Here is a 13,975-nt window from a genome sequence, read left to right on the forward strand (position 1 = left end):
GAGAGAAGATTCTTCTTCCCCTCTCTTTTTCTGGGAGAGAGGCAGCCAAGTCTTGTCCCCCTGATAGAGGGAATATGTCTCCTCAGAGAATAGTTCTGGGAGATGGAGGATACTCACTGTCACTTCCCTTCAGAAACCTGGGGTCCCCCACTATCAAGGAGAGTTGTTGTTCCTTGGGTTAGGCAGTTTGGATCCCTGAGATCCTGAGCTAACCTTCGCCCTTTGGAGAGAGAGATGTGATTCTCCCCAAATCTTCTGTCCCCTTTCCTATCATCAGAAACCAACCAGACCTAATTCTAAAGTAGTAAACACTTTATTTGGGTTCACACAAGGAAGGAGAGGTAGGGGTATCAGGCAAGGAAAGTGGGGAGTAGGAAACCCTAACACTGGTCCCCTCTGGCAGGCTGACCCTCCAAGTTCTTGGGGTTCAAGGCTCAGTGCCTTGAACCCTCCTCTGGCCAGCTGCTGGTTTATCCCTATTCCTCAGCTAACTAACTTTTAGTTCAGGAGTCTAGGAACAGGTCAGGGAGAGAGAGAAATCTCAGGGAAAGATCTGGATGGCTTTGACCAGCATGAGTCCAAATCCAAAACCCCCTTGAGAATTCCGGTAGTGGAGGTGTTTTAGGATCCCAGAAGGAATAACAGGTCTCAAACTGATGGACTCTTTCTCAGCTTCCAGGAAAACTTCCTTTCCTCCTCCACCTCCCAGGCTGGAAGATCACTTGACAGTTGGAGCTTCTCTCAGCCCTCCTCCACTGCTCTTCAGCTGCTCTCAGTCCTTCAGCTTGGCTTCTCATTGCAACCCCCTGCATCTCTCTTTCTTACATTACAGTTGGTAGATGGAGTCTACACATGCAATGAAATCACAGATACCTTTTCTATCCCTGTCCAGAAGAACGTATTCATGGGATATAGATATGAGGCTTCTGACTAGTGTACAAGTCTTTGGCCTCTTTGATTTTTCAAACTCAAACCATATTTCCCAATTTTTCATCATTCTTCCCCATGATGACCTTCATATGAAGTCAATGAGTCATAGTAAAGTCTATGTTGATTGTGGAATCTCTGTCTGTGTCTGTCTGTCTGGTTGTCTGTCTGTCTCTCCCCTTCTCTGACTTGGTCTCTGTCTCTGTTTCCGACTCTGTCTGTTTCTGTCTCTTCCTACACTCTACCAGATGTCAGTGTTTACACTGCCATCATCCCCCCAGTAGTCTTATTTCTTGCATTTGTCTTGAGCACTGCAGGATGAGATGACCAATTGTCACACAGCACCTCGCTCTTCCTAGAGTGCAGGTCTCACTCACCATGTCACCTACTCAATCAATGAACTCCAGGATCACATTTAAACTCCTTTACTTGGCATTCAAAGCTCCTCACAGTGTGATGACTTATCCAGTGTCCCCCACTTAGCTCCCTCCCATTCATTCTCCCCACCATGGTCTACTTGCTCTTGCTCTCTCATTCCTATACTGTTGCAGTGTCCGTCCTCCAGACTCGGAGTGCTCTCTTCCCCCGACCTCTCTGGCTCTTAGAATCACTGGCTTCTCAAGGAAGACTCCCTTCTCCAGGAAGCTTTACTGCATTTCCCTAGCTGCTTAGAGATTACCTTCCATTTACTCTGTACTTACATCTGTGTCTATGTCTCTATTGTCTCCTTATTAGACTGTAAGCTCCCCGAGGGCAGGGATAGTTTTGCCTTCCTTTGTACTCCCAACATTCAGCTCAGTGTTTATTGATTCATATAGAATGAGAAAGCTCAGAGGAATCATAAAAACCTAAAAAAAAAAAACAAACCCAAATCTCCAGATCTGTGACTTCATAGAAGGAAGCTACTTCTATTTTGGAAATTTCCTCCATATCCAAATTAGAAATTTATCTGTAATCATTTTTTAAAACCCTTATTTCCATCTTAGAATCGATATTGTGTATTAGTTCCAAGGCAGGAGAGAGGTAAGGGCTGGCAATGGTGGTTAAGGGACTTGCCCAGGGTCACCCAGCTAGGAAGTGTCTGAGGTCACATTTGAACCCAGGACCTCCCATCTCTAGGCCTCGCTTTCAATCCACTGAGTCACCTCCTGCCCCCTCATCTGTAACTTATTGACCTTAGAGAGTAGCCTGGGGACTCTGAGATGTTAAGTGACTTGGCCAAGGCCCACATAGCTTGTATATGCCAGAGACAGGATTTGAACACCCCAAACCTAGCCTCTCTCTCCATGAGATAATGATTCCCCTCTTTTAGGAGCCCAGAAAAGGCATAGAGCCCAGGGTCTATAGAGCTGATATCTAAGGCTCATTTTCTAGATGAGCAAACTGATGAAGGTTACATGAGTGCCCATGGCTTAGCAAGTGGGTAGTAGAGTTGGGATCTGAATCTTGGTCCCATCACTCTGAAACCAACATTCTGTATAAATCAAAGCCCTAATAAAGGGAGTAACAATAAGAAGAGGATTTGATTTCAAGTCAAGAAATCTTGAAGATTTTTCCTCTACCACTGTGGGACCTTAGACAACTCACTCCTTTTCTCTGGCCTCAGTTTCTTTCTCTGTAAGAAGGGGTGCTTGGACTCAGTGACCTCTAGGGTCCCTTCTAACACTAAATCCTAGGATTCTAGGAAGGATAAGATTAAAGATCTAGAAAACTGTATTAAAATTCTCTGGATATGGGCACAGCAAAGTGGCTCAATGGATAGAGAGACAGGCCTGGAGATGAAAGGGCTCAGGTTCAAATCTGGCCTCAGATACTTCCTAGCTTTGTGACCCTGGATAAGTCACTTAACCCCCATTGCCTAGTGCTTACCACTTTACTGCCTTGGAATCCATACATAGTATGGATTCTAAGTCAGAAGGTGAGGGTTTAAAAAAAATCCTTTTTAAAGTCTCTGGATGTGTTCACCACTAGACTGTGGATTCCCCGAGGACAAGGACCCTACATCTTATTTAAATTCTGTATAAATTCCAGCATTATAGTCATGACTCTGTACATTTTAGGTACTTAAATATTTGTTGCAAGTGGTGTTAGTTTAAATGCCTCTTCTCTGGCCTGGTCAGACCTCAGTGGAGTGCTGTGTATCGTTCTGAGCTCCCCATTGTAGGAAGGATACTGATAAAAATGGAGAGATTCACAGAAGACATCCAGGATGGTGCAAAGCCTTGATCATTTCATTTGAGTCTCTGAGGCAGTCTTTAGGTGGCACAGGGATAAGAGCACCAGGCCTAGAGTCAGAAGGACTCGTTTTCCTGAATTCAAATCTGGCCTTAGACATTTCCTAGATGTGTGATCTTGGACAACTCACTTCACCCCGTCTGCCTCAATTTCCTCATTTGTAAATGAGTTGGAGGAAGAAATGGCAAACCACACCAATATCTTTGCCAAGAAAAAAAACCCAAATAGGGTAAACAAAGAGTTGGACACAGCTGCACTTTAGGTTCCTACTGTCACCCCCTTTAAGACTCCAAGTTAGGGGGTCTTAACCCTTTTGGTGTCATGACCCCTTTGGTGGTCTGGTAGAGCCTCCAGAGCTCTTCTCAGAATCATGTTTTTAAATAGTTAAAAGAAATACTTAATTATAAATAGAGGAGAATGAAAAAATAAAAAGAAATATAAATATTATATAATATTTTCAACATTCTAGGTCCTGAACCCCCTGAAATCCATTTTCATGTCTCTCATGGGTCCGTGGATTCAGGTTAAGAACCTCGGCTCTATGTGCTATTGATAAATAAACTTCTGCCTGTATAAGTCAGACCCAATGTCAGATTCAATCCGTTTATCTCCTACTGAAACTTCCAGCTCAATACCCTTTTGAGGAGATTTCTTTCTTCTCAGAAAGATATATTTAACAAAATATTCTTGATGCTTTGTATTAAGCATAGATTGTTATAATTTTTTTTGCTTGAATTAATAATTTTCTTTGAAGGAATAATCACTTGTCATTTCATAGTTTTCATGCTAAAAGTTCAAAAGGATTTTTCTCCCTTGTCATTTGTTGTTGTTATCGCAAGATACTTTCCTGAGAAGGCTTTGTACCTCTTCCTCTTCCGAGACTTCCAAGATCGTTTTCAGAATAATGTTGCATTCCTCATTAACATCACCGGAATATATGTAGAATGTGTATGTGTGATTTTGCTTTTATTTGTTTATTTTTTAATTGCTGCAGCCAGAAATGAAGACTTCCCCTATCACTAGGAACTCAGAAATTGCTGCTCAATTCAGGAATTGGGGAGGCTCACCTCTCCCAAACTTGCAGTTAGCTTCTCAAACCTAGAACAGCTTGAGTTCCCCTTTCTTCTCTCCTTTGAGCCCCAAGGGTTTGCTTCTTCTGCTCTGAAAAAATGTACAGCCACCACTCACTATCTCCCAGGGGACACCCTTATCCAGGACCTCTTCAAGATGGAAGTCATATTTCTGCATCTCCCTCTTTCCTGCTATATCTACAAACACACACACACACTCACACACACACACACACATACACATACACACACACAAACACAGAGAGAGAGAGAGAGAGAGAGAGAGAGAGAAGAGAGAGAGAGAGAGAGAGAGAGAGAGATCTTGTTCCAGCTCCCTGAGAATCTTTATTGCTCTGAGAAACAGTTATGGGTTTGGGAAATGTCTGACAATGGAAAGAATGCCAGGCTTGAAATCAGAGGAACTTGGATCAAGTCCCAATTATATCACTAATTCTGTCAAATGATTTGGACAAAATTCAAGTCCAAAGTTCTCTTCTCTGGGCCTCGGTTTCCTCAGCGCGAAGTGAAAGGATTTAACTGGGTCATTTCCCAGAGTCCCTTTAGCTCTTCCATTCTTTGGGTCTATAATCTTCAATATCTAAAGTGAACATAATTCTTGCTTCCAATGGAAGAAGGTACCTTAGAGCCACCTAGACCTGGTCTCTGAATAATTTGTTCCTCTAGTTATGAGGGAAGGGGACTGAAAATGTATTCATACTAAGGTGTTAGGGACTACAGGCTCCCTCTCTAAGTTAATCCTATAAAAGAAGAACTTTAGCATTGTGGGATTTCTCATTGTGGGATTTCAGGTAGCCTCTAGAGGAGTGAATTGGTGATTGAGCAGGAAGGGGGGCTTTTGAAAATATCTGAAATTCCTTTAGACTGCTGGTCAATATACCCAAGAACTTCGAAACTTAGCAAGGCAAAGAGATGCCATGAACCTGGAAAGCCTTGGCTTGAGGATCAGTAGACCTAATAGTCCCCTAACAAGGAATTCAGTACAGTATAAAGGTCATTGGCTTAAGCCATAAGGAACTCAGATCAAAATCTTACCTCTGCTACTCTTTGATCAGAGGCAAATTAGTTACTTCTCTGAGCCTCATTTTCCTAAATCTGTCCCCCCTCTAAAGGGACTAAGGTCCCTTTCATCTCTGGCATCCTGTAGTTCTTTCTATATTTAACATTTTATATCATTAGATCTTTAATTTAGAAAATGTTATGTTCTAAAGGCCTTCTCAGCTCTGACATTCTGTTTTCTAAGCTCCTCCCAGCTCTGACATTCTGGGTTCTAAACTCTCTCCCAGTTCTGACATTCTCTGTTCTAAGCTCTCTCCCAGCTCTGACATTCTCTGTTCTAAGGTCTGTCCCAGCTCTGACATTCTCTGTTCTAAGGTCTCTCCCAGCTCTGACATTCTCTATTCTAAGGTCTGTCCCAGCTCTGACATTCTGGGTTCTAAGGTCTGTCCCAGCTCTGACATTCTCTGTTCTAAGGTCTCTCCCAGCTCTGACATTCTCTATTTTAAGCTCCCTCCCAGCTCTGACATTCTGGGTTCTAAGGTCTCTCCCAGCTCTGACATGCTGTGTTCTAAGGTCTCTCCCAGCTCTGACATTCTGTGTTCTAAGGTCTCTCCCAGCTCTGATATTCCCTGTTCTAAGGTCTCTCCCAGCTCTGACATTCTCTGTTCTAAGGTCTGTCCCAGCTCTGACATTCTCTATTCTAAGCTCCCTCCCAGCTCTGACATTGTCTGTTCTAAGGTCTCTCCCAGCTCTGACATTCTCTGTTCTAAGGTCTGTCCCAGCTCTGACATTCTGTGTTCTAAGTTCTCTCCCAGTTCTGACATTCTGTGTTCTAAGGTCTCTCCCAGCTCTGACATTCTCTGTTCTAAGGTCTCCCCCAGCTCTGACATTCTGTATTCTAAGGTCCCTCCCAGCTCTGACATTCTGTATTCTAAGCTCCTTCCCAGCTCTGACATTCTGGGTTCTAAGGTCTCTCCCAGCTCTGACATTCTCTGTTCTAAGGTCTGTCCCAGCTCTGACATTCTGTGTTCTAAGTTCTCTCCCAGTTCTGACATTCTGTGTTCTAAGTTCTCTCCCAGTTCTGACATTCTGTGTTCTAAGATCTCTCCCAGCTCTGACATTCTCTGTTCTAAGGTCTCTCCCAGCTCTGACATTCCCTATTCTAAGGTCTCTCCCAGCTCTGACATTCTCTGATCTAAGGTCTCTCCCAGCTCTGACATTGTTCTAAGGTCTCTCCCAGCTCTGACATTCTCTGTGCTAAGGTCTCTCCCAGCTCTGACATTCTCTGTTCTAAGGTCTCTTCCAGCTTTGACATTCTCTGTTCTAAGGTCTCTTCCAGCTTTGACATTCCCTATTCTAAGGTCTCTCCCAGCTCTGACATTCTCTGATCTAAGGTCTCTCCCAGCTCTGACATTGTTCTAAGGTCTCTCCCAGCTCTGACATTCTCTGTTCTAAGGTCTCTTCCAGCTTTGACATTCCCTATTCTAAGGTCTCTCCCAGCTCTGACATTCTCTGATCTAAGGTCTCTCCCAGCTCTGACATTGTTCTAAGGTCTCTCCCAGCTCTGACATTCTCTGATCTAAGGTCTCTCCCAGCTCTGACATTGTTCTAAGGTCTCTCCCAGCTCTGACATTCTCTGTGCTAAGGTCTCTCCCAGCTCTGACATTCTCTGTTCTAAGGTCTCTCCCAGCTTTGACATTCTCTGTTCTAAAGTCTCTCCCAGCTCTGACATTCTGTATTTTAGGATCTCTCCCAGGTATGACATCCTATGTTTTAAGGTCTTTTGTCGTTAACAAATTCTTTATTTTACACATTATCAAATTGCAGGGGGTGGGACGCAATAAGAGGGGAAATGGAAACAGGGAGGATTAGAATTGCCAGTTCATGCATCAGGGAAGAGCAAGAACCCAGAGAAAATGCTATTGGCTCCATCCAGTCCCACTATGGAATTTTTATCATTGGCCTCCAGCCAGACTGAATCTCCCGCCACCAGCTTGAGGACCACCCCGCCTGTGGTGACCTGGAAGGTGTTGTAGACATAGTCACAGAAGGTGACCACTTTCTCCTTAGCTCCCCCTCGGCTTGTCTTGAAGAGTGTGACACATAGATTGCCCCGGGAGCTGGCATGGTAGGTGAAGTAATAGAGTCCTGGAACCCGGCAACTAAATTTCCCACTACGGGGCTCGTAGTCGCTGCCTTCCCTGGTGATCACACGGTCAAAGCGGATGGGTTGGTCCCTTCGTAGCTGAGAATTGATGGTCCGGGAAGCAGAGAAGGCCGATTTAGCCATGTTACCATAGTCTCCAGATTCACCGGGAGGTCCAGGGGGACCCATCGGCCCCGGGAGGCCTTTGGGGCCAGGGGGACCCTTGGGACCAACTTTCCCTGGGTTTCCAGGATTTCCAGAGTCTCCCTTTTCCCCAATTTCTCCTGAATCTCCCAAATCTCCAGGTTGTCCTGACAACAGAAAAAAAGAAACTTGTGAATTTATAACCGTAGGGAAGAATCATTCCATCATTCCTCACACCCTTAGTAAGATGTTACACATTGGGCATAGATTGTCAGAACTGAAAGCGTTATTAGAACACAGAAAGTTCAAACTAGGAAGGACTTCAGAACTCTACAATGTTAGGACACAGAACAAGGATTCTCACTCCTAGAAGAGGTGTTAGAACATGGAATATTATTTAGAGAAGCTCTTTTTTTGTGGCAGCAAAAAATTGGAAATGGAGGAGATGCCCATCCATTGGGGGATGGCTGAACAAATTGTGGGACATGCTGGTGATGGAACACTCTTGTGCTATAAGAAATGATGAACAGGATGAGTTCAGAAAGAGCTGCAAAGATCTGCAGGAACGGATGCAGAGGGAAATAAGCAGAACTAGGAGAACCTTATACATAGTAACAGCAATACTGTCAAATGATCAACTGGAAAAACTTGGCTACTCTCAGCCATGCAATCTTTGATCCAGGACAATTCTGAGGGACTTAGGACAAAGAATGCTACCCACCTCCAGAGAAAGAACTGTCGGAGTTGGATGTGGATCAAAGTAGACTATCTTTCACATGAGTGTATTTATGGTTTTATTTTGGAGTTCTGGTTTTGTTAGAGGATGCTCTGACATCAATGACCAGTAAGGAAGGGTGACAATACATGTATGACCCAGATCAAATCTCTGAGCCAGGGAAGGGGAGGGAGGGAGATGATTTGGATCTTGTGATTTTGGAAAATGCCTGTTGAAAATTATTATTACATGTAATTGGGAAAATAAAATACCTTTAGGTTAAAGAAAACGAACATGGAATATTAGAGTCAGAAAGAGCTTTGTGAAACAAAGCAAAAGAAAAGAGAATTCAGAATTAGAGTTGGAACAGGTCTAAGAACTTAAAATGTTATAACCTAGCGTAGTAGGGCTGAACGGGGCATTAGAACATGGAATATTAAGATTCTGGATTTAGGATTCGAAGGCACCTTGCATAGAATGTTAGACCTGGAAGGAACCCGATCTTATTTGACAGATAAGAAAACTGAGTGACAGAGAAGGGAAATGATTTACTCAGAGCAATAGAGCACATTATTGGTAGAGTAGTGACAAGGACTCTGGAGTCAGTTCTTTTCCCACAGCATCATTGATATTGCTTGATAAATCCCTTTTGGATTTTGGGTTCTTTTCCGGGATGGGAGATGCAGACAGAAATCGGTCCTTCCCCTACGTTCCACCTCCAACAGCACCCCAATAGGAACAATCCCCCAGAACCATGTTCCTTGGGTGATTGAAGAGGGAGAATACATTCATGAAAGCTTGGGGAGAAGGGACGTGGTTAGGAATGGGGGGGTTGAGAGGGAAATTCTCCATCAATTCAAGTCATTCAAGATGTCTTCCATACCTTTCTCTCCTTTGATCCCAGGGCTGCCATCCTTGCCGTTGAGGCCAGTCACCCCTGGTATTCCAGGAGTCCCTGGGATGGCAACATGCCCAGAACAGGGGGTCTGTGCCATTGTGACAGCTGCCAGGGCCAGCAAGAGAAATGTCACCGATGCCCACTTCAAAGGTTTTGTCTTCATCTCTTCTCTGTTACTGCTACCTCCTAGAGGGATAAGCATCCAGACAAACACAAGGGCACACACACACACACACAAGTTTCTAAGGTTCTTTCCTTAGCCCTCAGGGGACCCAAAGAACCAGAGGGAAAGAGTTCAAGGTGACTCTCTCTGATTCTAGACTTTTCACTTAGAGAAAAAATGTCTTCAGCTTTGTTGTTAATCATATCTGATTTTTTGTGACCCAATTTGGAGTTTTCTTGGCAAGGATCCTGGAGTGGTTTGCGATTCCCTCCTTGAACAGCTCATTTTTTAGAGAAAGAAACTGAGGCAAACAGGGTTAAGTCATATTCTCAGGATCACACAGATAATAAGAATAGATACAAAGGAAGCTATGTGGCTCAGTGGATAAAGAGCTAGGTCTGGAAATGGCAAGTCCTGGGTTCAAATCTGATCTAAGACACTTCCTAGCTGTGTGGCTCTGGGCAAGTCACTTAACCCTAAATCCCTAGCCCTTGCCACTTTTCTGTCTTAGAATTGACACCAAGACAGATGATAAGGGTTTAAAAAAATAAAATAAATGCTTGTTGAATGTTAGCCACTGAATCTTTGGGCAGGAAGAGAGGCTAGCCTTAGCCTTTACCTGAGCAAGCATCCCTTCTCTGCCAGCCTCTGATTGCCATCCAGCCTTTGCTTAATGACCTCCAGGGACAGAGAGATCACTACCTCCCTAGGCGATCTCATCTCCCTGTCCAGTGGGGGGACCTTGAGGCAGTATCCCTTCCTGCTGCTCTTAAGGCTGGCCTTGCCAACAGCCACTTCAGGGCTGTCCAGCAACTCCAGCCATCCTCCAGCTGGTTCCCAATGGGGCCACCTGTCTGTATGCGAGGAGGGATTCAAACAGATTTCATAAACTCAGCCCTTGCCATCTGGTGACTATATGGCTGGAGTGATAGCCCGCCTCTGATTTCATTCACTGCCTGCCTCATCCTCATCTCCATCATCCTTTGAAGGATCATATTTTAGTGATCCAAAAAACCAACCAATCCACAAGCACTTAAGGACCTATTCTGGCCAGAGACAGCACTTGGCAATGGAGATACCAAACAAAAGAATGAAACAGTTCCTACTTTTAAGGAGGTTTCAGTCTAATGGGGACCCTGGTGTTCTGTACTCTGGCAGGCATTTAAGCAGAAATCCCCTTGACTACAGCCATGACAAGTGAACATTAAGCCTCCAGTTGGAGACTTCTAGTGATGGAGAGCTCACTACTTCCCAAGACAGTCCAACCTACTTTGTAAAAATTTATTTTTGTGAACTCTTACTTTCTGTCTTAGAATTGCTACTAAATATTGGTTCCAAATCAGAAGAACTGTAAGGGCTAGGGAGTAGGAGTGAAGTGACTTATCCAAGGTCACACACCTAAGATGTATCTGAAGCCAGATTTGAACCTAGGACCTACCATCTCTAGGTCTGGCTTTCTATCCACTAAGTCACCTAGCTGCCCCCTTACCCTGTTTTTTATACAGCTCTAATTTCCTTATGATGAGTTGCAGCCTGCCTCTCTGAGTCCTCAGGCCCATTTGTCCTAATTATTTCTTCTGGAGCCTTATTTTTCATCATCTTCTTCTCCTCGTTCTCTTTTTTCCATCTCTTCTCTCCTTCCTTCTCCAGCCTGTCATCACTTCTGTTAGGTGGTGCTTAACAAAGTACTTTCTTTTAAAAAATGTGTTTCATGATTGTGGATAGCCTAATTAAAAAGCATCATTTCATATTTATGTTGGTTTTCCAGATTTCTTTCTCTCTCTCTCTCTCTCTCTCTCTCTCTCTCTCTCTCTCTCTCTCTCTCTCTCTCTCTCTCTCTCTCTCTCTCTCTCTCTCTCCCTCCCAAAGAATTATCCCTTATAACAAAGACTCAAAAAAAGGCTGATCATCAAAACTAAGCCAAGGTAGTTGGGTAGCACAGTGGCTAGCACTTTAGATAATGTTGGGGGCCTGGGTTCAAATGTTGCATTTTCTAGCTATGTGAACCTGGGCAAGTCACTTAGCCCCAATTGCTGATACTTGATATTGGTTCTGAGAGAGAAGGGAAAGGTTTAAACCAAACCAAACCAAACCAAAGCAATAAATCATCCAAGTCTAATAGTACACACACACACACACACACACACTGTTCCACAACCGTAATCCCCCACCCTACCGAGGAAAATAGAGAGGTAAATTTTTGCCATCTTCTTTCTCATTTCTTCTCCTGGGCTAAGCTTGATCATAATTACACAACACTTTTTTTTTTTAAATAGGGGAGAGATGACTTGTTTCCCTTACAAAGCCCATTCATATGCAAAATTCACAACATCCCTGAGATGAAGGCAATGAATGTATATACACAGAAAAACAGAGGCTTGCCTGGAGAGAGGAAACAATTTGCTCAAGGTCACCAGCTAGGTGGTGCACTAGAGCTTGGAGTTCAGAAGTCCTGAGTTCAAATCAAGCCTCAGAAACTTACTAGCTGTGTGACTCTGAGCTAGTCATTTCACCTCTGTCTGCCTCAGTTTTCTCAAATGGAAAATAGAGATAATAATAGTCCCTAACTGAGAGGATTATTGCAAGGATCGGATGAGATAGTTATTTATAAAGCATTTAGCACAATGCTGGCACATAGTAGGTACTTAATAAATGTTTATCCCTCTTTTGACAGGGCTAGGAAGTGGTGGAACCAGGACTAAGTCTTTTGACATAAAATTGAGCTCCTTTTCTCTCCAGTTTCCCAAGTTGCCTGGTTGTATTTTAACCCTGAAGTAACCATGCTGTGTTTGACCCATTCCAAATGTGGGTTATCAACGTAGCCTCTTCAGATTATAATTATGTCTCAGACCTGTTACATGCCCGGCTCAGAATGTTGTAACTGCAAAGAACCTTTAAGATCCTTCTTAAGATGAAAAAACGCCCCCCCCCAAAACAAAACAAAACTGAGGCTCAGAGAGGTGCAATGACTTCCTTAAAGGCACACAGAAAATGAGTGGTAAAGTCCAGGATGAGAATTCAGGTTTTATAACCCTCGCTTCTCTGTTATTTCTACTCCAGCGGGCTTCTGGGATGACCAATTATTAATCTCTCTCCATAGGTAGTCTCTGTCTCCTTCAGGAGGGATGAGAAGAGTCTTGGAGTTATAAAACAATAAGATAAAAGCGGAGCCAGTCATTGGCGGGGCTGGAGTGGTAGAGAAAGAAAAGATTTGTCTTCAGAGGATTTGGAAGCAGCCAGAAGAGAGACTCCTCACAAGCCAGCAGTTCTGAGCTCCAACCAAAATGAGAGAGGATGAGCGAGATCTGGAGCCTACAGAAATGCAGAATTCTTTCAGCTAAAGCTAAAATGGTCAGACTTGCTGGGAGAGTACAGATGCAGGGGCTTGAGAGACTTGGGTCCTAGTCCCAACTCTTCCACTAATTCAGTTCTTTAAGTCTCAGTTTTACAGTTTGCAAAATGAGGTGGTTGATTACAATCCGTCCCATCTCTGATAGGACTGTGTTCTAAGATCCTTTCCGACTCTGAGGGTCTCGGTTCTTTTTTTTTAACCCTTATTTTTGTCCTAAAATTGATACAACTATCTGTTCCAAGGCAGAAGAGTGGTAAAGGCTAAGCAATGGGGGTTAAGTGACTTGCCCAGGGTCACACTGCTAGGAAGTGTCTGAGGCCATATTTGAACCCAGGACCTCCTGACTCTAGGCCTGGCTCTCTATTTACTGAGCCACCTCACTTCCCTGAGTGTCTCTGTTCTAAGGTATCTTGCATCTCTAACATTCTATGGCCCATAAACCTATGGATCATCAGCTGCCTACTCCCAGCTAGGACTCAGCATCCCCATTATGTCACTGAAACTCATGCTTACCTGGGTAGGTCAGTCCCTTGCAGTTTGAAGAGGCCACCAGGGTGGCAGGAGTCTGTCCTTGCAATCTGGTTGCTTTGAGCTCTGGGGGGAGTTTCCATTCTCCCTACCTACCCCCACCCCCTAGGGGCAGAGAACCAGGCCAGAGTTTCCCACCCCCTTTCCCTTTCCCCTCCTTCAGTACTGCTCTGTCAGGCAGTTTCAGGTCCTGTTGTGGAAGACCAGTTAGATATTTATAACAAATGGACTGACCCTGTGGGTTGGGGGTATTGAGTTTTGCCAGCTCAGCAACAGCTGGGCAGCTATGAGGACAGACTGTCCAGGCAGGACTTCCACATCTTGGCTTCTATCGCCCACTCAGGAGGTCCTCTTGGCCTCAAGATGTTCTTCTGAAGAAGATGGGGAAATTGAAACTATTCTTTCCTCTCCCTCCATGACTTTCCGTAAATCTGAAGTTGGGGAATAACCCAGAGCAAAAACCTCAGCTATGTTATGCTTGTCTTTGCTTTTCTTCCCCTGAAACTGTTTATCTCAGGGCTCCCCGACTCCCCAAACATGTCCCAAGTGACCCCCATCTCTGTACAACCATTACTTGTTCATCGTAAAAAAATTGAAATTTGTTCATCATAGCCCTGTAGAATGGTAGAGTCAGGAGGGCAGTTAGAAGACAGAATGTCAGATCTGGTAAGGACTTTAGAACACAGTGTTGGAGCTAGAAGAGATCTTTGAACAGAGAATGTTAGAGCTGGGAGAGACCTTAGAACAGAGAATGTCAGAGCTGGGAGAGACCTTAGAACA

General features: G+C 44.2%; 1 protein-coding gene across 1 annotated transcript; it reads right to left on the reverse strand.

Moving 5' to 3' along the window:
• Window positions 1–7,030: 7,030 nt before the first annotated feature.
• On the reverse strand, window positions 7,031–13,311 carry C1QB (complement C1q B chain). The gene is made up of 3 exons (XM_001379054.3): window positions 13,181–13,311; window positions 9,138–9,338; window positions 7,031–7,706 (listed from the first exon to the last, which is right to left on the reverse strand). The coding sequence occupies exons 2-3, from the start codon at window positions 9,313–9,315 to the stop codon at window positions 7,132–7,134; spliced, it is 753 nt and encodes a 250-aa protein (XP_001379091.1). The 5' UTR covers window positions 9,316–9,338; window positions 13,181–13,311; the 3' UTR covers window positions 7,031–7,131.
• Between the last annotated feature and the right edge of the window lie 664 nt (window positions 13,312–13,975).

The sequence above is a fragment of the Monodelphis domestica genome, chromosome 4, assembly GCF_027887165.1.
Source record: "Monodelphis domestica isolate mMonDom1 chromosome 4, mMonDom1.pri, whole genome shotgun sequence".
NCBI lineage: Eukaryota > Metazoa > Chordata > Mammalia > Didelphimorphia > Didelphidae > Monodelphis > Monodelphis domestica.